We start from the raw sequence: 25,413 nt of genomic DNA, 5'->3' as shown, positions 1-25,413 counted from the left end.
GAAATTCTATATATCACATCCAGACTGCGTCTGTCGTCTCTATTATACACAAAATAAAAAATAAGTAAAATACTAAATAAGTACAAGTGAAAGAAAATGTAGATGTTTGTAAATAATTAAAAAAATAAATGTTTTTTGCTGTTTCATTTAATGATAATACATTACATCATATAACACGAGAATTCAATAATGATTTAAAAGAACTAGTACATTTCCATAAGCTCTTTAATAATGATTTGGCTTCCAGGTTCAAGTTTTACGCAAGAGCCCACGCGTGGCATCATGCCTCTAGCAGCAGAACAGGTTGGATGACCATCAAGAATTCTCCGTCGCTAAGTTTTACATGTGAACAGGAGATAAGAGGGCGGCGAGGAAAGTGGATGACTTTTACTCCGCCCGAAAATGTGGAGGGAGGGTGCTAAAAATGAACTGTGAGAGGGCAGCGGCCAGTTGGGACGCGTCTTTGGAGAGACGAGGAGCAGGCGAGGAATCACCGCGACTTCACGATTCAGTCCCTCTCCAGAGGGCTTCCACAGATTTGCCACAGATTTGCATCTCGTCTCTGTGGTTCGGTTGGCCGCCACCGGTCGCTTTCTTACCGTCCATCCAATGTGCGTAAAGGGGCTCTATGTGTTCACCGTCCTGTCTGGACTCGCAGCGTCAGGTGAGAGCGGATCATTTGAGTGAAACGGTGATTTTGGTTTAATGGGAGTTGCCGTTTGACATATTTTTTGTGATATATCAATTTATTTTTTTTAATGTTTTTTAAAAAAAATGTATGTTAATATTTTAAAAGTTATACAATAACACGCTGTTTTATATTCATACCAGGACACTTACGCCTGGTTTCTCTGGCAATTTGCGCGTATATTTTTGCGTCGGTGCTTTCCAAAAGTTTGCACAGTGTCATATATCTGGGTTGACCCTTAAAGAGAGCTTCCAATAATAACAGCTTCAGAGTAAAAACGCAGATTGCCTGGCTTTTACTTAATGCTCCCCAGGGACCTTTAACCTCCATCTCAAATCGGTGTCTTGCGTCACTGGGAAGTGGGGAACTTGGCACAGTGGCACTGGGTGGGTCACTTAAGAATTCCTGTAAAGGCTTTACAATACCCATAGTGGGGCCCATTCCAGACAAGATAATGGTTTAATAGCAATTACCGACATTGAACCCATTGTGTTTGTGGTTTCACGCAAACTCCTTTCCTGTCTAATAACGTGCTTACATTCACAGAGACTGTGAAGTGGCCCCCTGGCCTCAGATAAGTCCACCTGCTTCCCGTTAAGAGAGGGGGAGTAAGAGAAGGGGGGCTGGTGTTCAGGATATGGATTTGGATCATAACAACTTGTCAGATGCGCAGGGAAATGAACAATCATAGATCTTATCCACCTTTAAAAAAAGTTCCAGCCGACATCTAATCACTGCTTTGGCACGACTAATGGAACATGTTTTAATAGCATCAGTTGGCCCATCAATCAGTGGCAATTCATTCACAAGAAGCCAGGTTGCTTTAACCTTGAAGTAATCTCTGTCCATCCCAGTTAAGTGGATTATATTGATTGAACATGTCCATCCACTGCCAAAGCACCATGTAGGGATTCACTGTAGTGGCAAGCTGCTTATGTTTACAATGAGCATGTGCCTGCAGATCAGTCACAGCACAGGCTGACACTGATGGAGCAGGAGGACGCGTGGATGCAGAGGAACGGATCCTCAAATAACAGCATGTGGATGAAGAGGAGCATGTTGGAACTGATTATGGCTCAGCAGCACCTCAGTTCTCGAGCGTTTTGTGCTGTAATCACTACCATTGCCTTTAAAAAAAAGGGCAGGCATGACAAAACAAGCCAGCGCAACATTTTTGCAAGCCATGTATGGTATAAAATATGCAGTCCTGTATGCAAAATAAATGGGGATGTTTCTCTCTCAACGGCAAAAGCCTGTCAACGTGCGATCAAAGCCTGCAAATAGACTTGCTGCAAACAAAAAAGTCAGTTTTTATGGGATTTAGGATGAAACAAAGAGAACAATCACACTTCTGCTGCTAAACATTACTGTCACCAAGTGTTAAAAATCCTTCACGGCTCAGAAACCGTAATGAACTCCTGCTGTGTGTGTTTTTTCAAAAGTGTGTGTTGGCAGGATTTCTTATTTTTAAGTTCAGTAAATCGCAATTTAAATCAAGACATATTTAAGAGCAATGGGGTTTTTTTTTGTTGCTCATTTTCTTCAGCTAGTGTGATCCTTATCAAATTTGGATTAATTTTTATTTCAATAGTGCATTTGTGTTTGTAGAAAGCTTTTGTGTTTTCCTGCTTTGTGATGGAGGTGGAGGGTGTTAGAGTAGATTCAAACTGAATAAAAACAAAGCGTCCACTCTCAAAAGTTTAAACACAAAGAGCTTTTCCCCTGTAAGCTGTCAAATCAAAATGTTAAACTGCAGTCTGTTTGACCTGTTGTGCAGCACAGGCCTCGGAGGTAATCCAGCATCGATTGAAACACATTTTTCAACAGACTTTTTTTTCTTTTCTAAAGAAATTAAATAGCTAATGATATACATAAATACAGGAAACAGGAAATGAAGTGAAAATAACAGCAGTTGCTGCTGTTATCTGTAGCAGTAGCGGTTTGGCATGCCATTTCTTAAAAGCCCCACATTACTCTCTTTTGTGCTGATTAAATGTCTTAAAGGAGAAAGTGGGATTTGAACCATAATCTTACAGTGACCAGACTTCCTCTGGAAATTTCCAATTTGTAAGACATGTCACAGAGAATAGACAGGGCCTGTTTAAATTGTTCAGTACTTTTGCATTATTCATCCATTTGTTATGAAAGTGGGGGTTTAGTTTGGGGCATATTTTTTCTCCCCCACGTTTGACCACTTGGCTTCAAAGCCAGCAGAGCAATAACTCAGTTACATGTACTCACTGCCAGCTGAGAAGAAGAAGAAGAAAAAAACAGAGCAAAAACAAACACTTAGACCAGATTTCTCTCATTTTTCCTTTTCATCGTCCAAATAAAGACAGCCAACTGAACATTTTTTCCATCCCCTTCTGCTTACTGTACATCTCTTTTTGTTTCTGTTGTTCTCGCTTTGTTTCAATTGTTCTTTTCTTTCTTAAACATGATCCTCCACACATGAAACACTGACACGCTAACGTGTGTCAGCCTGTCCCGACTTACAGGTTTAACACACATACAGACGCACAGACATGCGAACAAATGGCTGCTGACGATTGGGACTTACCGGGCTGGGCTGTATAAACAGTGATTGTTTAGGCTTTTTTCTTAGCTCTGCCTTGTTGACAGTAGAGGAGCAGCTTCTTTTGGCTCTGTTGACTGGGATGTAACAGTTATCTCCCTGCCACCGGGTCTCTAATCTCACCACAACAATATTAATAATAGGTCAACATAACAAAGTGTGACTGTGGTTTTTTTGACTTGCCGTGCTGTGTTGACACACCTAGAGGGACGCCTGGCCTTTGTGGTGCATTGGAATTACCTCGGAGGGGTGTGTTAAGTTGACATGACGAGTTTGTATGCAAGGGCGCACCAATCCCCAACACAGAGGGTTTAGAGGCAATAGTGAAAAATGTTTGACGATGACGGCAAGGCGCTCCCCGCGCTTATGTCAAGAGACGGTGTTCGGCTCCAGATGGAAGCAGGGGTTTGAAATGCTTTTATCTGGGTGCAGGGAGCATTTGAGTTGCTGCGTCTCGTGCAAATGCAAAGCCCGTATGTTTGTGAGAGTGGCTTTTTGGCTTGTGTAGTCACTTTTCTTCCATGCACTCAGTTGTTGGCTGGCCAATCATTCCCAAAGATGTTTAGAGTTACTTTAAACACGCACATGTACAAGTTCAAACAACCCACCCCAGTACGTTTGCAGCACGACATAACTCGACAGTTTCCACAGAATATCAGCAGCTCTTTCGTAGCCATCTTATCTACGGGGAGGAGGACCTTGAGAATTTTTATCGCTTAAGTTACCGTTAAGTTGAACTGTTTGTGACTCAAAACAGAGGAGTAATGACCAAGGTGATTATAGTTAACTAAAAATAAGCTAAAAATTCACACTATATGTGAGAAACAACATTCAGTTAATTAAAATAAAAACTAATTGGGCAAAAAATGTTCCAAAAATTGGCTGATTTGAGATGGAGTGACCCAATTTTACACTGACAAATTATACATATATTTAATAAAATGATTTTCTGAGTTATAATTCCATTACCAACTGGAAACTTGGGGAGGACAGTGTACTTATATTTTTGGTTTTGTGTTGCAGCTTGTGATGTTTCCTTGTTTTTGTCACTAAAACTTTGATGTTGAAAAGTCTTTTACATGTTTTATTTTACATCATTTTGAAATCCAACTGTGTACTATTAAGAAATTGTCACTAGTTGTCTTTTGCAATATCAAGTTTTTTTTTTATTAGTGTATAATCAAATATAGGACTTTGTGGGAGTGCTGGACTTCATAACAATATTTGAACTAGCCAATACTCAGACATTTTTTATTGTATCTGTCCCAAATTACAGATTCAGATTCATTTTGGGAGAATTTCTTTTATCTTTAATACTTTACAAGACATTAATGTTCTCAGATTTCATTGTGCAAAGAATAGCCTGAAAGTAGGCCGACAAACATTTTAAAAAATCTTCAAAAGTATTTAATATATGAAGCTATAATCATTATAAATGTTCAAACTTTGTACCATAACAATTTAATACAAACTGGAGACGACTGAGCAGAATGACCCATCTGCTGGTTTGGTAAAAACATTTTAACAACTTGCCCGATGAGGCGCTGATTGAAGTGTTTATCGAGAGTGTGGGATCTAGAAGAGAGAGCGTCAGCTGCTTTCAAAAAGAAAACTGCTGTGATTTTACTGTAATGCCTGCGCTGATTTTCCTGATTCTTCCCTGTGACATATGTCATGCACCCCACCCCACCTCACCCCAACCGGTCTCTGCAGAGCCCTGCCTCTCCCTGAGCCTGGTTCTGCTGAGGTTTCTTGTTGTTAAACAGGAGTTTTTCCGTCCCACTGTCACCAAAGCACTTGCTCATAGGGGTTCATATGAATGTCGGGGTTTTCTCTGTAGTATCATTGTAGGATCTTTAAGCACCTCAAGGCTGTTGTTGTGATTTAGAGCTGTATAAAATAAATTGAATTAAACTGAATTGACTTCAATAATAATTAAAAAGGCTGAAAGTATTAAAAACTAAACATTTTCAAACAATAAAAATGTAACTGAATGAAGAAAATGAACTTTGGAGACTAACTGAAGCTAAACTGAATTAGAAACAAAAAGTCAAAATGAAATTTAAGAAAAACTAATTAGAAAATACTAAACTATAATAACTGTGGTCATGGCGATAGTATTTCACCAGCTGAGAGAGTTACTTTGCCTTATTTTCCTTTCCATTGTTTAGCTTCTGACTTTTGTGTGTTGGCTGCTAAGTTTTTCAGTGTATACAGAAGCAGCTGTAAGCTTTTGTGCTGTAATCACAATTTAAACTAATGAGAATGAAAATGAGAAAAGAAGGTAAGGGATTCGTGTGGCAGGATATGGCCCCACTTTTTTAGACCCTGTTTTCCAACATTTTTCACCCCAAGTCTGAAACTTGGACTACCCATGATAGGCTCAAATCCCACTGGAGAGAAAAATGGGATTCCTGCAAACTTTGTAACTTCTGCTGAACAAATGACAGCGTATAATTCCTAATTCTAAAACCTTTTGTAACCGTAGAACCACAAAGTCTGTGAACTGACCTCACAGTATCAGTCCACAACATCACATGAGCCAAATCACTGGAAGACACTGTGTCATACTGAGCTCAAAGTCGAGGCAGAATGTAAAGAGATGAACAGATTCAGTGTATTTGTGGGGACAGAATTCAGATGTTACTTTTCCTTAAAACTGCCCAAACAGTATCTGAAAACATAACCTCTGTGTAAAAGTGATACCAGAGAAAAAGACCCTTTGCCTTTAGGATTTAAACTTTAGCTTCTTCAGTGAATTCTGAGTAAAAATTGAAACACTGTAACTGATACAATTAGTTTTTTATGAAATAGCAACTTTTGCCTGTGTGCTTGTTCACAAAAAAGAAACAGTGAACATGAATCTTTGATTAAATGCGGTGAGACTCTGTTAGACCAACTTAAGAAACAAACCAGCATTAGAACTAAGCAAGTGTGTCTAACTGCTTTTTTAAAATCCAACTTTCCATTTTACAGAAACCATGTTTTGTTTCTTGCATCTTGAGTTACATAGTATTCCTTCAAAAAAGCCAGACAGAGCCAGACCACGTTATGTAACTCTTTTCACAGAGTAGCTCTTTCCTCTCTCTGAAGTAAAGCGATCTCTATTTGTAAAATTGGCCCGTTCCCCTTTAAGGCAGCCAGCTGAGAGCAAAGGCCTGCACCTCCTCCACACTTTGGTCTCTGATCTGTGTATAAATTGTCACTGCCTCACTTATTTATCTGCTCGGGGAGGCGGGGGGGCACAGGTGAAAGCCACAGCAAGACCACATCCAGTCTGACTCATACCACGCAAAACCTACATCTTTTTTGCTGCATAGTAAATATGTGAGGCAGAGGCTGTCTATAGAGGGTTGGACTGTCTGTCCAAGAGAAGCCTGAGGGCTGTGGGTGAGCTGGCTCGAAGTGCGCTCATTGGACCCCCCTCACCCCCAACCCCTCAGGAGTTTGTAATCCCGAGGAGAAGCTGTTGAGTCAGCCGCGCGGTGGGAGTGGAAGAGGTTTGATGGATTAAACTCTTATCCTCACTCACCCACTTCACGTTTCCTCTGAACACCGTCGCCTGATGAATTACAATTGGCCAGGAGGAAGTAGGGGGAGTGGGAGAGAGAAGACGAGGAAGAAAGTGTTCAAAAAGAGATTGATGCTTGGTCCCTGCTTGGAATGACCTTTAAGTGTACTCAGACACATTAGTTGTGCATAGTTCATGTCTAAAGAGTTCAAATCACAATAAGAAAAAAAAATTGCAGTGACAAAATTTGTGACTTTTTATTGAGAGAAATATTTTTCTTTGTCTTCCTATAAGCAAGGAACAGCTCTCCAAAGTAAATTAATAAAAGCTTTTAAGCTTGTCATGTCTTGTTAATAATTAATTTTACATTTCAGCTTTATTAAGAATAAGCGGCAGGGTCATAGACTGTATACAAAGAATAGACCACACCAACAAAACAGTAACTACTGGGTTTTATTGGAATTTATGAAGCTTTAAGTTGAACATTTTGGCTATTAAACTCGTTTTTTTTTGACAGAATAGGACACTGAGTGTTCATGAAGCCAAGCCCTATAGCACACCCAGCTTTATTAGCAATTTCACGGTAAATGGGACCATAATTAACTAACTGAGCAGCATGCTGTCCTTAAAAAAGACTTGACACTAGTGATTGAGATCATAAACCCCTTAGGAAAGGTCATAAATCAGGAAAGATGTAGGGCCATTTTTTCATTGACTTCTGTGCTGTCCCTTTGGTGCAGCCCCCTGGTGGTTACTAGAAAGAATGACCCCAAGCGGTTCAGCATTGGCTTTAATTTTCAGACCTAAATATGGACGGGAGAGAAGAGACACCTCAGAGTGACCTCATGTCTTAACAGACACAGCATGGCCAAAGGTGTGGACACCGGAGGAGAACAGAACTATGTGATAGTTTGATACACAAATATTCACGTGTTTTGGGGGAGAAATTAATGTGACTGAACAGCTGAACAGGTAACATGTAATAAACGATTATATACAATACAGCATACAGCATTAAAATACAGCATACCTTGGATATTTTTCTGCCTCACAACACGGACAAATCCTCTGCTTCTTTGGGGGCGTGTGGGTACTTCTGGAGCTGGTGTCTCACATTATTGTCTCCCCCAAAACACACTCATTTGTTTTTTTCATTCTTCTGTTGTTTTATGTTCAAGTTGTGTGAGCTTTGTGAGCCACATTTTTCTATTTACTGGTTTTCTAAAGTTGCAGTGCGCTTGAACTCTCAGGGCCGCCGTAACTTTTGTAAAACAGTGCAAAGTATAAAGATCACTTATAGAAGACCTGTGCAACAAAACAACAAAAACAGCCACCCCAAAAAGGCCAGACATTCATGGGTAAATGGAAAGTTGTATTAATCTCTGACTCGTTTTTACAGCGTGTCTTTTGTCTTCACCCCCATCGGGTTTCGGCACTTTGCCGCCCCTCCCTGAGCCTGGTTTTGCTGGAGGTTTCTTCCTGTTAAAAGGGAATTTTTCCTTCCCGCTGTCACCGAGTGCTTGCTCAAAGGGGGTTATTTGATTGAAGGGGTTACAATATAAAGCACCTTGAGGCCACTGTTGTGATTTTGGGCTATATAAATAAAATTGAATTGTATAAAGAAAGCATACACGTCAGTATCTCAAGCAAAGTTGTGTTCATTCAGGGGTTCCCTCTCATTACACCAGTCAACACTCAACTCTGTGTCCCCCTCCTCTGTGAACACACTGTTACCTGAACCTGCTATTCCCAGCCCTCAGTCCAGCCCCTCATGAAAGCGAGGCCTTGTTAAAACCAGGGAAAACTAACCTGGGCTTGTGAAACATCTTACAAAGAAGAGAAGAGGCTCTTTGTAATCCTCTGAGCTCTTTGTGTGTTTGCTCCTGTCCTAAGTGTTTCCTCCAAAACCGGCGTAACAGAGAATCAGGTTTCCTCCGGCGCTCCGTTTTGTTTCTGAGCCGTAATGAGGAGAGGAAAGGCACAAACACGCACAACGAGGAAATAATGTAATGAAACCAATTTCCTGATTCGGAGAGTTGTGTCAGCTGCTCGATTTCTCCTGCAGTGTTGCCTCCCTAAAAGACCTAACGTCCTCTTTGCAAATTGTAATGCAGGTTGGCAGAAAATACCCCTTACACAGTGACTCACAGCTGCCTGGAAATACAATAGTGGATATATTTTACCATCTAATCAATGGTGTCTTCTTCTTTTTTTTAAAACTAGCTCTGTTCCCCTTGCTGTTTAGAAAGATGCATATTTATGAGCAACTGCATCAACAAACCCCAAAGCCCAACAGAGAAGGTTTGCTGAGGAGCTGTGATAAGAGCTCTATATACCACGCAGCATTGCCTTTCTGCAGCGTGACACACACCCAGAACGGTCTGGAAATGTGTAAGCTGTGGAAGTACAGCTGTTGGTAACCGAAGTAAAATATTGCAGTCAGCAGAGGTCTTAGCTTGTTTGCCTGCCTCTTGGTTAGCTAAGGTTTACCGACGAGTGGGAGAAAGGTCAGTTGAGGAAGTAGGAAAGCAAGTGAGTGAAGAATATGTTGTGCAGGACGTGATTTGCAGCCTTGGCAGAACTCTATGAGATGGCATTTTTTTAAACTGGATAATAAAAATACTTCAGTTTTATCTTCCAAAGGTAAAAAAACGTAAATAACATTGATAACTAACGAAAAAACCAGCCTGGGAACAGATCCTTCATCGTGATGCGTCACTCTCAGTGCGTCCTTATTTCCTCGGGATAATCTAATTAACCTTTTCAACTAAAGTGAAACTTCATATTTGCTGGTTGCTCAGTATTCACTCGGTAGGGCTTCATTATTTCATAGTAACTTGATTAAATGTGAATCAACAGCTCGAAGCAACACAAAAAGAATAATTAAAAAAAATAATGATGTAATCGGTAATGAAAAAGTACATATTGTCATTTTAAGATGAAAATGGGGAGTCAGATTCACAGATTATTATGCAGTAGTCATTAACTACTGAGATAGTTTCTCCCAGATGGTTCTTTAGTCAATAATCATTATTGATTTTATAGCCTTGGCTCAGGAGTTATTAGTGAAGTACTGATAAAAAGTCCTCAATTTGTTTTCTTCCTTAGTGACTAATGGTTGCTAAGGAACCCTGTTTATGTAATTCTTTCTCTATGACGAGAAACAGATTGTGGTAAAGCTCAAACTGCAGGAACTTCTGATATTCTGACTGTTTTAAATTGGTTTTAAAAGGCCAGAAAGGTCAACAAAGGACACGCAGTAACCTCAAACAGTGACCACAAAGGACAACTATTGTTTTGCACACTCAGTTTTTCTTCACTGCAAAGAAGTTCTTGTTATGGTATGACTTTGGTCTTCTTCACAGCTGGGGCCAAATGAAAGCACCAACAACAGTTGAAACATAAAGAAACCCCACATTCTGGTGGCTCCACATATTCTGGGTGCTGCTTCTAAGTGACAGCAGACAGCTCCGTGTAGAAATAGGCCTGCTAACCTCTGCATAGCACCTGGAACAACCAGAGCACTACCATGCACAAAATAAAGTTTTAGAATACCAAAACCAGAATATTTTTAAGCTTTTGCAGAATAAAAGTGATTCCTGCCAACTATTTCATTCCACACATACCTGCATGTCTGGCAATGTGAGATTAAAAGCACCACTGAAGCGTCCTTGAATGAGGCTGTGCACTTTAAAACATGCCTGCACTCACTGCCACTGGTTGAAATACATACATGCAGGTCAGAAAGCACTTAATATTTTTTCTGTGTCTTTGCAAGGCTTTATAGAGTCTCGGGATGACCGCCAAGCCAAGCAAAACCAATCGCAGTCAAGAGGACTCGGTTTGATTATTATTACAGTAGATGAAAGTACTTACCCTCTCCGGCTGCAGACAGAAGAGTGGGCCAGAGCAGTTTGTACCGAGCAGTGTTGACAGGTAGAATAAAGTGCATTAAAGGTTCAGCAAGTTCATTTTATTGTGATATATAAGGGATATTGATAGATATTCTGGAGTTGCGCCAACACCAGTACAGCTAATGAAGTGTGTGTGTGAATGTGTGTGTGTGTGCATGTGGACTTGTGCCAACAGATGGGCCCTTGGGCTTAACCCAGAGAACGCACACAGGTCGATATCCACTCAACAATGAAAGACAATATTTTATGATCCTAGCTGTGTCCGATACTGTATTGATTCAGGAACACGAACAGCTGGCGTTTACATCAACAAAAATATGCACAAGGACACACGCATGCACATATGTACTTTCTCCAGAAGTCTGGGTGAGATAAGACTTTGACCTGCCGGGAAATCCCATGTGGGAAAGTCTTTCATTTAAGCTGTAACGGCGTCGGGTTTAAGCAATCAAACAGACACATTTCACACAAAGACTCTAATTTGGTCTTTTTAATTACCAGTGAATAATGTAATTGATGTCATTCAGATGCTTCACAGTATTTAATATTTCCAACTAGAAAAAAAAAAGGTTGTGGGATTTTTTTAAAATATTGTGGGTTTTTTTTTGTCATCCTGACAATTTAAGAGACTTCTGCAAAGGAATCCAACTCTTTCTAGATAAAATGTGGCATTTCTACATGAAAGTTTTGCATTCTGCCTGCAAAGAGTAAAAAAAAAAAATGCAAAAAAATCACACAAATAAAAGAAAAAAGTAGCAAGCTGCACATAAACACAATTAGGACAAATCAATTTGCCTGTAATCTTCCCATGCCCTCTTCCGTAGTCTACATAGCTCCAACTTAACAAGCTGTGAAAGCCCTCTCTCTGTCTCTGCGTGCTGGGTGTGGTCGGCATTGGCTGGACAGGATGTTCAGACATAAACAGTTGAGCAACCAAGATTGGACAGAAACTTATGCTGGAGGAGACAAGTGGACATACAAGCAAACAAACATCATTATCTTATCTAATCCTTACAGACTGCAATTGTGTAGAATAACATGGTTAATCTCTAGCTCCATCTATGCACTAATAAGTCACTCCTATGCTTCGTCACTGAAGCCCTTGCTTATTTCTTGTTTCTTTCTCCAAATGGGTCCATTCAACACTGGTAATGTCTTTACTCATGTAATGGCATGTGTCCCCCTCAGCAATTAGTGTCTGCTAATGGCAAATTAAATAGTGATCACACACTTCTAGCTATGGGGACAAATTACTATTGGAGGCACTGTACATAACCCTAAAAAGGCCTAATTAACCTTAATTCTTAATCAGCTCTGCGTGCGTCAAAAGGACGGCACAGTTGAAAGCGCTTACTTTTGTTGCTCAAAAAGAGATTAGTAACACTTATTTAAATTCATGTACTCGAAAATAGACTTGGTTGAGGGTAGAAATGTGAAATGAGGTGTTATGGCCCGGAGGACCTGCTTCCTCTGCTCGCATTTGAAGCACGATGAATCATTTCAGTGTAAGCTTTTAAACAATTTGGTAGAGGAGCACAGGCACTGCACTTTTACTCTGCTAATCTTCCAGGTCCTCTGTCACTTCTCGGATGTGAAAATAAAAGAGTTTAGCTGTGAGTACTGACTTCTAAGTAGAGATTTACCCCCTTTCTTCTCTGGTTCTTCTTCTCTGTGCTGGTCGTATAATTGCCATACAGTGGAGGAAATAATTATTTCTTCCCCTGCTGAATTTGTAACTTTGCAAGCTTCCAAAGAAATGTTTAGTCTATCATTTTTTATGGAAGTTCCATTTTATTGGACATGAGTGAATATGAACCAAAAGTTCAGAAAAACATTAGATGAAAGTTATAAATTGATTTGCATGTCATTGATACTGATTACAATCAGTCAATTACAGATACTTGAGACCTTGTATATAAAGCCCACCTGACACAGAATCATCTGCGTCTGTTCCAACCTTTCCACCACCAAGGGCAACACCAAAGAGCGGTCTAAGGACAAGATTGCAGACCTGCACAAGGCTGTAATGGGCTACATGACCATCAGCAAGAAGCTTAGTGAGAATGTGACAACTATTGGTGAGATTATTTGGAAATGCAAGAAGTATAAAATGACCATCAATCGGCCTCGATCTGGAGCTCCAGCCAAGATCTTGAGATTATGAGAAAGATGGTGGATCCTCTCAAAAGTCCACTGGAGAACAGCTGTGACAATAGACATCAAGAACACCACTGATAACACATTACACTTTAATGGACTTGTTTATGAAGGCACATGTGCGGGCCCATGTTAGGTTTGCCAGTGAACATCTAAGTGCTTCAGACAGGGTTTGGGAGAAAGTGCTGTATTCAGATGAAAGAAGTTGTTTCTTTGTTTGGAAGAAGACAAATGCTGAGTATAACCCAAAGAACACCATCCCCACAGTCAAACACAGAAGTGGAGACCTTAATACTTTTCTGATTTCACTCCTGAATGGGGGCATGTACCATAAAATCTCGGAAGAGAACCTCCTCCTTCCCTCAGCCAGAACACTGAAGATGAGTCATGGATGGGTCTTCCAGCATGACAGTGACTCAAAATATAACACCAAGGCAAAAAAATGGAGTGGCTAAAGAAGCACATTAAGGTCATGTAGTGACCTAGCACATCTCCAGACCTCACTCCTTTAGAAAATCTTTGGAGGGAAGGCTCAGGCTAAGGGAGGGGCGATTATCTGCCGCCCCTCCCTGAGCCTGGTTCTGCTGGAGGTTTCTTCCTGTTAAAAGGGAGTTTTTCCTTCCCACGGTCGCCAAAGTGCTTGCTCATAGCGGGTCATATAATTGTTGGGTTTTTCTCTGTATGTACAATATAAAGTGCCTTGAGGCAACTGTTGTTGTGATTTGGCGCTGTATAAATTAAATTGAATTGAATTGAACTGAAGTTTGAGTGGCCACGCAGCAGCCAAGAAGCCTAAAGGATTTAGAGAGTTTCTGTAAAGAGGAGTGGACCGAAATCCCTGCTGAGCAAACCTGCTGACCAACTACAAGAAACATCTCACCACTGTTCTTGCCAGCAAGAGTTTCTCCAGCCAGTACAAACAAAGTCATGCTTTGTTTGGGAATCAAATACTTACTTCACTCAATGACATGGAAATGATGTAATGTGTTTTTTTTCTTCTGGAGTTTTGCTTCATATTCTCTCTCCATCTCCATTAAATTTAAACTATCATAAAAATTAGAGTCTGTTCATTACTTTGCAAGTCAGCAAAGTTACAAATTCAGCAGGGGACTGTATTCCAGCACATGGAACCACAGTGGACTATGATGCTTGTTAGCTTAATTATTATTTATTGCTGCTGTCAGTGTAACATTTGTAGAATTTAAAAATTTAATCACTGCTTTTGCAAGAATATTTCATCCCCTTTAAAAAGAAATGAAGCTATTTGCACAATATTCTCAGTGTCTTGTTTTGTGCTTTTGTATCTTGTGGACACAGGGGATCAATGGAGTTTACAACAAAATAAACAGTTTATTGCTAGTTTAACATGCCAGAACTAAACAATAGTGCCATTTGATCAGTCGTGCCAACTTAAATATTTAATACGACATAATCTCAAGTTGCAACAGATGATAAATAAGTGAATACTTAAATAGAAAGCTAAAGTATATTCCTACTTTTTCAAGAAAGAAAATGTGAACTTTGAAACAAGGCCTCCTTTTATTGCTGTTTGCTGTGAGGGCTCATCTATAGTGTGCTGCCTGTCTTTTAGTTACATCTCTGCAAATCTCCAGACAGGGTAGGAGGCAACCCCTGGTCCATTTACTAAGATAAACAAAAAGGCTTTTAGACTTTGAGAGAAAACCAAACAGCTGGCAAACATCTGAAATGACTCGTTGCATCTGTAACATGCTTTACAGGATCATGGACGGCCAGTTCTGACTTGTGATTCGTGGTTAGGATTGATCAGGTCACTTAGCACTTCTGAATTGGAGCCGCTCCATCAGTTGCAAAGCGTAACATTTCTTCAGGGATGTCCAGCACGTTGAGTCTTTATCACAGTATGTTGGAGATAGCAACACGCCCCCATTGCAAGACTTCTGTTCAACAAGTCAAAATAAGAAGATATCACGTTCACAGGGAATTCAGATGTAGATGAGCAGACATTTGAATGACACTGAGCAGTAATATTTATAGTTTTTTGTGACGCTTAAAATGTGATGACCTGCTGCTCTATTTCATTTTCCCTTAATTTAGCCACTGGTTGGTTTCACACTGAAACAGGTTCGTAGAGTAGACCACGGGAACGCCATGCCGAGATGAAAACACATTTGAAACCATGCCATGCGGTGTCATCTGTACTGTCACAAGCACTGACAATGAAAACTTAAAATTAGGGAGTCATAGCACTCAAAATTGAGCAGGTCTTTAGATATTTCATTTTGGACCAAACTCCTGCTCGATTCTGCTATTCCCTGTCTTTTTCTTGGACATCCTTGTGGCCTGGACTCAAGTGTCAGGATTGAAGAAGTGCACACGGCCACACACCTGCCGTCGAGAGGGAGTCATTAACCGGCTGTGCTGATGCAGCCAGTGCCGATGCTATTGACCTAATGAACGTCCTAAACACAGCCAGTTCTCTCCATTAATTCAGTGCTCCTATATACACAGCCAAGTATGGGAAGGAAAGAGGTGGAAAGGTGGTGAATTAAGGCTTACAGCCTCTGAAGTGCATCCAACAAAGCACTGAAAAGTTCAAGATTTCTTGCAATGCATCTTCTGCCTTGCTCTGCTCACTCGTACACAGTACTCCCAGGTTTCACCAGACTCATTTAAAACACATTAGGCTGTTAGAGCACCGTCAGGGAGAGAGAAGCTCGTCTGTTTAATGCTGCGAGGGGGCCGTCTGGTCTCATCCCGGCCCACAGGAAACTCTCTCCAGCCTGATAGGGAACAAAACACACTGCCCAAGGAACTAAGCCCCCGCTGATCATTTCCCAGCAAGCTCCTGCCTTAATGCACACAGTGATTATAAACCAGCGGTAACAATATGGCTCAATTTGCTTGCTTTGCAAGACTATTCTAATTTCTGTGCTGATGCTGCTGATGTTTTGTGCCTGAAGCCTTATATTGATATTCACCAGCCACCTCAAATTACTTAACCAAGATTTTACATTGTAAAGGACAGCTTAATCCATCTTTATATTATATATTATTCACATCTTTAATAATTAATGCTGTCACAAAGATGTAATTACTGTTCAGCCTTTTTTTTTTTTTTTTTTTTTACTAATGAACTGATTAATAACGTCTCCTTATTTCATTCTGATGTTTTGATGACTAAAATCAAGGCCAGGTATGATACACTCAAGGCTTTTCCATCAGACGTAAGCCATCTGATTCTTTTCAAGTGTTTGGCTTAATCTGTAGAGACCTCAAATGGAGAGACAGTGCTAATGGCAATAGGAAAAGTCTGGGCTACCCTGAGCTCACTGCAGCTGCTAGCCCTGCAGAAGGATGTCTGCTGTGTTCTTGGACTTGAAAAACACTAGACATGGCTCCTGTTGTTTTTAGAATATAGAGCTCTCTCTATAAATAGTCCTGGTGGCTTTAACTACACAACCGCACACAGACTTCCATATAAACCTGCACTCACACAAACACACATACTCAGGAGACTATTTTATCAAGGATCTGCCGTCAGAGTCTGTGATCTCTGGGAGAGGGAAAACACAATCGGCTGGCTCCCTATGCCATGCTGATGGGCTGCCAGACTGAAAGTCAGCATTAAACACGTCTCTTCCTGGCCCACCGCATGCTTGGTGTGTGTACGTGTTTCTGCATGGTGTAAATGTGTAACAGCATTGACTCTGGGCAGCTCTATCCATCATATTATGGAGGAGCCAAATTGTTGCCAATATCCCTCCCCGGTCTTCAGGTCCATCCATTTTACGTGTAATAGCTCCACCGTACTGTAAAGACTGACATGGTCCACATCCACCTAATATACTGCATGCTCTCACTTTCAGGCTTCTCTCAGTCGCAGTGATCAAATTGGCTATTATTCACAAAGTGTCACAGAATTGGCTCCTGATCTGAAATCTTTCAGCAAATGTGATGGGATGAAGCACATTTCTGATCGTAGCTGTGCGTTAGTAAATTCCTACTTTTAGCACTTGAAAGATTTCAGTATCTAATATAGGCTACTGTGTATTTCCAGTGACAACTTAGTGATTTTTCTTGCAGCAGCACTGCGTAGGCAGAAGCAGGGTCACTGAGTACACTGCATGCACTCAAAAAGAAGGGAATTACTGATGAGGGTGAATTTGTACAACACCTATTGGGTTGTATTTTTTGCTTGTGCATTCCAGAGATTATTTTACCCACCATCTGCGTGTGCACATATGGATTTCACTCACTGTGTTAATTCTGCTGCTGCAATTTATGCTTGCATGTTGCAGGCATGCTGCAGGTCAGCGGGATGCGTATATACACATCTGAGGAGGTTGAGGCGGTCAACGGGACAGATGTTCGTCTGAGGTGCACCTTCGAGAGCTCGTCTCCCATCAAACCCGATGATGTCGTCATCACATGGACCTTCAGGCCACTTAAGGGGGGCCCAAGCCAGTCGGTGAGTGTGTGCGTGTCTGTGTCTTTGCAAAGAAAAAAAAATTCAGAACAGACCACGAAACCTCCCTCATTGTGTCAAGGAGCATCCGCCCCCTCATCCAAGTAAGAGAGGAACCGGTGAGTCATCTGGCTCCCTGTGGAGCATTCAAGGCAGCCAGTGTTTGTATACTTGTGTGTGGGGATATTGAGAATAGACAGAGTAAGAAGCGAGAGATTTGGGCAAGTCTGGGCTTTTATTTTCCTTTCTTTGCTGGAAGAAAATGTCTTCACTCTCCAGCAGCAGCAGCAGCAGCAGCAGCAGCAGAGGACTCAGTCTGATAACTTCTGACTATTCCCTGCCATCGTTACCCTAAATGTAACCAACAAATTTCTCTTGCAGGTATTTTACTACCAAAGGAAACCATTTCCTCCGCAAGAAGGACTCTTCAGAAAGCGCATTTCCTGGGCTGGTGACATCATGGGCAGTGATGCCTCCATCATAATTCGAGAGGTCAAGTTCACCTACAACGGCACTTACATCTGCCAAGTGAAGAACCCACCCGATGTCCACGGCCCGGATGGAGAAATTAAACTGAGAGTAGTTGAAACAGGTCAGTAGTTTGAATTTTCAGCCAACATTTTCCTTCATACATTGTTTATTCAGCGTTTCTAGCTATACATTTTATGTTTTGGTGGAAAGTCAAATATTAGATGGCAACGCAAGTTAAACCAGCAAAAACACAATGTGCAATTCACCTGAAAAGTTTAGAAATGTTAAACAAATAAATATTAATTTTATCAAATAATAATAATAATAAGCATAATAAAGATAATAATACATAACAATTAGAAATAAATTCAAGTTAGTGTAATAATATCCTTGATAAAAAAGGGACTGGTGGTGACAGTGTGCTATGGTAGCCAGCACCAAGACGTTAGCAACAGAAGCTTTAAGTCCTGTAAGTTTAGGGTGGGGCCTCCAGGGGTCAGACTTGTTTGTCCAGCACATCCCACAGATGCTCGATTGAATTAAGATCTGGAGAATTTGGAGTCCAAGTCAACACCTAAAACTGGTTGTTGTGCTCCTCAAACCATTCCTCAACCATTTTGGTGCATTACCCTGCTGAAAGAGGCCACAGTCATCAAGAAATACTGCTTCCATGAAAGTGTGTACATGATCTGCAAAAATGCTTAGGTAGGTGGTTACGTGTCAAAGTAACAGCCACGTGGATGGCAGAACCCAAGGTTTCCCTGCAGGACATTGCCCAAAACAGGTGCCAGGTGTTCTCCAGACCATCGACATGATATAAAAGAAAGTGTGATTCATCAGCCCAGGCCACCTTCCTTTATTGCTGTGCACTTCTGTTCTGATGCTCACGTGCCCATTGTTGGTGCTTTCATGGGGAGCATGGGCACTCTGACTGGTCCGCAGCGATGCAGCCCCACACACAAAACACTACACTGCTCTGTATCTTCTGACACCTTTCTATCAGAACCAGCATGAACTTTTTCTGCACTTTGAGCTAAAGCAGCTAGTCTGTTGGTCAGGGCACACGGGCCGGCCTTCCACATGTATCAGTGACCTCCCACGACCCTGTCGTTGGTTCACCACTCTTCCTTCCTTGGACCACTTTTGATAGGTACTGACCACTGCAGACTGGGAACACCCCGCAAGAGCTGCAGTTTTGGAAATGCTCTGACTCAGTTATCTGACCATCACAAGTTTGCCCTTGTCACACTCGCTCAAATCCTCACACTAGCCCATTTTTCCTGCTTCTCACATATAAACTTTAAGGACTAAATGTTCATCTAATATATCCCACCCACTAACAAGTGCCACGATGAAGAGATAATCAGTGTTTACTTTACCCGTCAGTGGTCATAATGTTATGACTGATTGGTGTTTTATGCATCAGTATTTAAACACAGAAAAAATCAGTCAACAAGATGAGACAAAGCAGTGCTAGCAGCTATGAGATGTCACGTATGCAGACCTGAGTGAGTGCTAGGATGCTGACGTAGTATAACAGGGGAAGTAAAATTTAATCTTACAGCCTTAGCATGAAAAACACAAAGTTTTGGCAGGTGTTTGTGGAAACCAAGCTCGAATTCTGCAAAGTAATTGTGACTCTAGAGAAAAAGTCAGGTGATCATCGGCAGCCAGAAATGAACTGGCACCACGAGGAAGTTCCTCTACTGCACATACAAAAAGCAAAGGCTGTACCTGTTTTTAAGTTTGTTCTCCATACATTTCAAGACTGTCTCCTTGTTTAGCATTATGCCACGTCCTACGTTTTGGTCGTTCTCTAGGAGACCTTTTTTAACGACTTGTGCACACTGCTGCTTGGTTTCAGTAAGATTTTGCCACTGACCTAGAAAGTAATGTTGTCTGCTGAAATCTCAGATGCACATGTGCAAATAATCAAAAGGGGAGTTCCAGAGTGCTTTTACAAGGAGACAACCGTCAAAAGTTAAATCAGGTATGACCTGATAGGCACTTGTTTCAGTTTCGACCAAAGTTGTGGACTCACTTACCTCGTCGTCTCTAAAGCTGTCCTGGTAGCCTTACTAGTGCTTTTGTATTTATACCATCTTACAGGAGACACATATTGGAAAAGCACAGTTAAAGTGCTTTTGAGCTGAGGGTGTTGTTTATTTTCAAATAAATATCCCTGTCTATCACTTTCAGCCTCTTTCTCTGGACTTCTCCTGCTGGCATTTGCCATCGCAGCCGCCATCTCCGGCATAGTCATCCTCCTCCTCATCATCGCATCCTGCAGGAGATGCAAGAGGAGGAGACAAAGGGAGCTGGAAGGGAATGAGGAGGCCCCGCGCAAAGAGCGAAAAGACCCCACCGCGTGGTAAGAAAAGAGACAAAAGGGAAAGAAAAAAGAAGAATCACACACTTTCTCTCCAGTTCTCAGTCTAACTCTGGGGATCAGGGCTTGTGATCCTCCCTGCGGCTCTTTTCCTATCGGACAATTCACTTTCTTCCTTCCTCTCCAACTGCAGTCTTTGGATCCTACAGATTTGGACCAATCAAAGAGGCAGCTTTTACAAAGCAGACATAAAATGAAAAATGTGCCTTTGTGCAGAAAGCAGTAGACACTGACCTTTTAGCCAGACTGCTGCGAATCACCACGCGCCTTTCTCAGAAAGGACTGTTTAATCGCGTCATCTTTTCCTGTTAGACTAAATGTGCTTCCAAACACACTTCCTGTTTGGAGTAAACTTTTGATGTAAACTTAGAACAATGGTGTATTCCTGTTGCTTACTTCCCTACTGATACATTTTAAACTCCTACATAGCAATGCACCACAGCGCATGTTTGTTATAGTAGTTCAGCAAACAATAGAAACAATGCTACAATGAAAGCGCTTCTGTTGAATTCCTTTAATCACCACATGATGGTAATATTGTGAAACCCACACAAAGCTGTTATTTCATTAGTCATTAATATTGGCTGTCTGAGTCAGTCTTCCGTGGTTCTTGTAAAGCTGCAGGAGGATGCTGGTTTACGATTCTGTTTTGTTTTGTTCCACTGCTGAAGTGAAATTGTTGTACTTCTCTGACATCCTGTGTTGTCGTTAGTCTGATTTTGTGACTGGTGTAATATAACCGAGGTGCTTTGAAACAATCAGGATCTGTTGGTGAGCTGCTTTGTTGGAAACAGACATTTTTAACCAGCACTTTTGTACAAATTCAATAACAACACAGAAACATTAACATGATCAGCTCTAAATACTTTTCTTTGGAACCATTTTAATGGCCTTCTGTCTGTTTCAAACAATGAGCTAATTTGTCAAAAATACACTTTTTTTCTTGGGCGCTGGAGTTTTCTTTGCTTCTCTCTTGGGTTTTCAGATCTCTCTGTAAAAGGTGCGATGATTATTTGTTTATTCCTTTGAAATACAGTGTTACTGTAATGCGTCACACCGTGAAATCAAAGGGTGTTGAGAAAGTTTTGTTCTTCTTGCTGTCACTGATCAGATTTATTCAAAGTGTCTCTCTTGCTTGAAAAAAATATGTTGGATGAGAAGGAAATAATTTCACCCAATCAGAGCTCACGGGAGAGAGATGTTCATCCAACCTTTCCTCTTAATTTGGGACAGATTATTCCTAGCTGATGCTAACCCTCTGTCCCTGCTGCTGTGTTTGTGTCTGCTTGTCTTTGTCCTTTGACCCCACCCCCCCAATGTGTGTGACTTGTGGGTGTGTACATGTATGATTTATACATGTGTCATGCATGAATGCATATCCCCTTGTGTCTGTATGTGCCGTGTTCCTCTCGTCTCCCCCGTTTGCTTGTGTGTGCATATCTGTGTGCCTGTTTGTCACAGCCACCCATCGAGGGCCGTCCACCTCTACTTATCAGAGACCTCCATAGAGATTGACAGTTCAGACGGCATGATCTCAGACCCAAGCACCGGAGACTCGAGCTCCTCTGAGGAAGAAGGCCCGAGCTCGGATGACGATGATGGCGGTGACGACTCAGATTGAGGAGGAGACGCTGACGCGGAGCCAGCCAGGAAGTTCGACGAAGGGATGCCAGACGGTACCTGCGGTCCTCGCCATCGGGCCCAGCGGGGGTTGGATGAAGAAAGTGCTGCTGCTGAGGGGGAAATGTGCACTCTGTACAAATATGTGAGGAAAACTGAAAGTTTGAAAACTTTCCAAACAAGCACAAGAGGTTAGAACAAGGCTTCTGCTGAATGAGCACAGAACAAAAGTAGAATCGTTTTACTTGAACAAGTCCGGAAATATTCATGTGTGAGGAGAAATATGTGAGTAAAAGTGGAGGGTTTGTGGAAGTAACCCTGAACCTGTCTTGGCTTCTGTCCTGAAGGGAAGAGGGGACCATTCTTAATCAATAGCTGTCTGCTGGGTGACACGTGGATCTTGTTACGTGTAGGAAGTCAATACCAAAATCAGCTGCACCAAGCAATCGATTTCCCTAAAGACATTGGCGTGAACTGTATTTAGACAGAAAGAGGAGGACACCACTGCTGATGATCAGCCATATATGCAGATCTTTATTGCACTGAGGCTTTTTTTTCTTTCATCGTCTTAATGGAGAGTATCTCTGCAACCTGTGGGCTAATCTTTCACACAGTGGCTTTTTTTACAGCTAAATGTCATTAAAGATAATTTACAGGAGGTCTTCCATTTCAGTCGGTTATGCACACCATCCTGACGCCGGCCTGCGAGTACCGGTCAGGAGTAGCTTTGTCCTACTCGAGTACACAGAGATGCGTAGAATGTGTCATATCAAATGGAGAAACAAAGCATAAATATTGCTGCCATTATTTCTCAAGGCCAAATATCTGATCCATGAGCAAGCAGCTTCGCATGCACCTGCCCTGAGTGTTGTGTGGGAGCGCACAGTCAGATCTGAAAACCCTTTTGATTTAAAAATGTCCTTGAGAGCCTGTTTTTTTCCCCTCCATGCGCCTGTGAATGCATCGTGTCTATTAACAAATGACTGTGCTGCCTGTCTTTCATCCTTGTGTGACAGACTTTTTACTTCTATTTGAATATTGAGCACTATGTTTATAGATTGTTATTTTCTTCTTTTGTAGATAAAGCCAGAAATATTTTATCATGTTGTTTTAAAAAAGTGTCATTCTATGTATTTGTTATAGATCTTTTCTAAAGAAAATAATAAAAAAAGAGAAGATTTTCTAATAATCATGGCCCTTGACTCTTGACTACATTCAGTTTCACTGCACAAAAAAAGACACGGACATGCGGACCTTCACTTAGAGCTCAGTGTCATTTGATATATGTCATCTATTATGTAAGAGAGTAATCTTGTTATCCAGCATTTATTATGCATTATTATCTTTAATGCATTATCTACAGCTGCGTGTTTATTGTGCGTCTAGAGAGCTTTACACTTGTTGTACCTGTAAACATTAATGTCCTGAATCACTGTTTCATTCCTTGCAGGTTCAGTATGCTCATACCTGCCTTTATCACTTCAGTCTGGGTTTGTTTGCTGAATTCTGATTGGTCACGTCTACAAATATGTCACTCTATACATTTGTTTGTGTGTTTGTGTGTGTGTTTGGCAGTCCATTTGTGAGCACCGATCAAAGTCTGGCCAGCTTTAGTTACTGAGTGACAGACTTTAACAGTGTGAGCAAGTCTGCAGGAGGGTTAACTAAAAATGGAAGGGGGGAGGTTAAATAATTATATTTCATAGTAGAAAGAGCAATAATAATAATAATAATAATGATGATCAGCTGTGGATGTTTAAATAACATAATGTACACCTTGATTTTTGACTTTCTAAAGCATTATTTATCTTCACTGACCAAATTTGAATGCAACACCCCAAACACTTTTGGGCAAATTAATGACACCACTCTCTGTGCTATCAATCTATTCGGCCAGGCAAACAGAAACATGATGGGAAGGACGGGAGACGCATTAAATTTTCAATGCAGCTGTTGTTCTTAACCCCTCCCCTCTCCTGTCATTGAAAGGAAACACATGGTATGCGACCGAGGTGATTGATTTCTGTGTATCTACCCTTTGTGCATTCATCCTTCTTACCTATTTGAGAACTAAACTCCCAAGAGAGGTGCTCTTAGCCATTCCTCGCCCATGACTCATTTAACAAGCCATTGTCTTTCACAGTGCGTTCAGCATTGCCACGCACCCAGAAAACACCTCTATATTCTACAGAGAGCGCACAGTAAAGTAAATGTTGAAGAAATTATTCGTGCCTTTCCTGAATTCACTCCCTTTTCCTGCTTGTGCCGTGTCTTGCTCCGTTCCACCTTCTCCTTACAGTCTGCATTCCACACCCAGAGGTGGGCTGTACCTGGCACAGTGTTGTAGAAACATACTAAATGACACTAATTTGTGTGCGTGCACACACAGAAAAGATGCACAGCGAGTTGCAGAAAAAAACAAACACTCACTGGTTATGAATACATTTATTTTAAAGGCAGAGAGTCAGCTTTATTCTCAGTGAGAGGTACAGCTTGTACAGCTATGACTAATGTTGTTGTACTTGCTTGTGACAGCCTTGAGGAAAGTGCATCTGTATGCAAAACCTTTAAAATACACAAACCAGTGCAGCAGATTCAACTTTTTTTCTTTTTTTTTTTTTTTTTTTTTTTTTACCAGCTTTTCAGTGTAAATCAGCTGATGAAAAGACTGCAGGATTCTCATGTTTTTGCTTTTTTGTTTTTGTTTTTTGCCTGATGGATGATGGTTTCTATAGACCATCTGGCCCATGACAATTTAAGATCACCTTTATTAGCCTCATCCAGTGTTGACAACAGAAGAACGGGCCTCTTGTCCACTGGAGCCACCGGAGAGTCAGTGAGCAGGGACAGCCTTCATTGTGACTGAGAAGATTTCAGCTGAAACTGAGACCCCGCCACTGTAACCAGACAGAGAGCCCCTGTATTCATGCATATCTGATATGCCTGCATGTATCTAGGTAAGAGGCTATACTCGATCAGATTATAAGATATCCCACAATATGGAAGGTGTAAGTGCTCATTCCCTGGTAAGCCAGGAGTCCTGCAACTCAGCATCTATTCAAAAAAAAAAAAAAAAAGGTGGTATCCCTGCATCAGTGTGGGAACTGTTACATAATACTGTTAACAGATACAACACAAACACTGTACTTGTGAATGGATACGGGAGGAGGACGAGGAGGAGGAGAAAGCCTGTGGCCTGTGGCTCTCGTCTCTGAGAGAGGGGGCAAAAACTTTGCAATTAATTTAGATTCTGCAATTGACCAACCAAAGTGGTTCTCAGTCGGTTTTTCCCTGCAGAGCCCTCCTTTGGTAGATAAAAATATTGTCAAAATAAAAGAGAAAAAATACTGTGTACATCCATCCCAGGGTGATGCCTTTAGGCAGAATTCACCTCCGCCACACTCACATCTCACAGTTTACATGGAATAAAAACAAATCTATTTGATCTCTTACTACTTCATGAAACACATTAAGAAAGATTCCTAGAGATTAAGATTAAGAAAGAAAGGATTACTTGCAGAGAAAGTTAACGCCATGGTGCATTCCCTCCCCCAAGATCCTCAACTGCACATTACAAACAATTATATTAGCTTGCTGATATATTACATGTACTATTTCAGAGAGCTGGAGCCACTGTAATA

At 41.2% G+C, this 25,413-nt stretch overlaps 1 protein-coding gene across 1 annotated transcript; it reads left to right on the top strand.

Annotated features, from left to right (window-relative positions):
* The first annotated feature begins 427 nt into the window (after nucleotides 1-427).
* On the top strand, nucleotides 428-22,970 carry LOC116328962 (myelin protein zero-like protein 2). The gene is made up of 4 exons (XM_031750857.2): nucleotides 428-664; nucleotides 17,126-17,295; nucleotides 17,674-17,884; nucleotides 19,963-22,970. The coding sequence occupies exons 1-4, from the start codon at nucleotides 610-612 to the stop codon at nucleotides 20,136-20,138; spliced, it is 612 nt and encodes a 203-aa protein (XP_031606717.1). The 5' UTR covers nucleotides 428-609; the 3' UTR covers nucleotides 20,139-22,970.
* The last annotated feature ends 2,443 nt before the right edge of the window (nucleotides 22,971-25,413 follow it).

Source organism: Oreochromis aureus, linkage group 14, assembly GCF_013358895.1.
Source record: "Oreochromis aureus strain Israel breed Guangdong linkage group 14, ZZ_aureus, whole genome shotgun sequence".
Lineage (NCBI taxonomy): Eukaryota > Metazoa > Chordata > Actinopteri > Cichliformes > Cichlidae > Oreochromis > Oreochromis aureus.
This window is presented reverse-complemented; position numbering and strand designations above follow the sequence as displayed.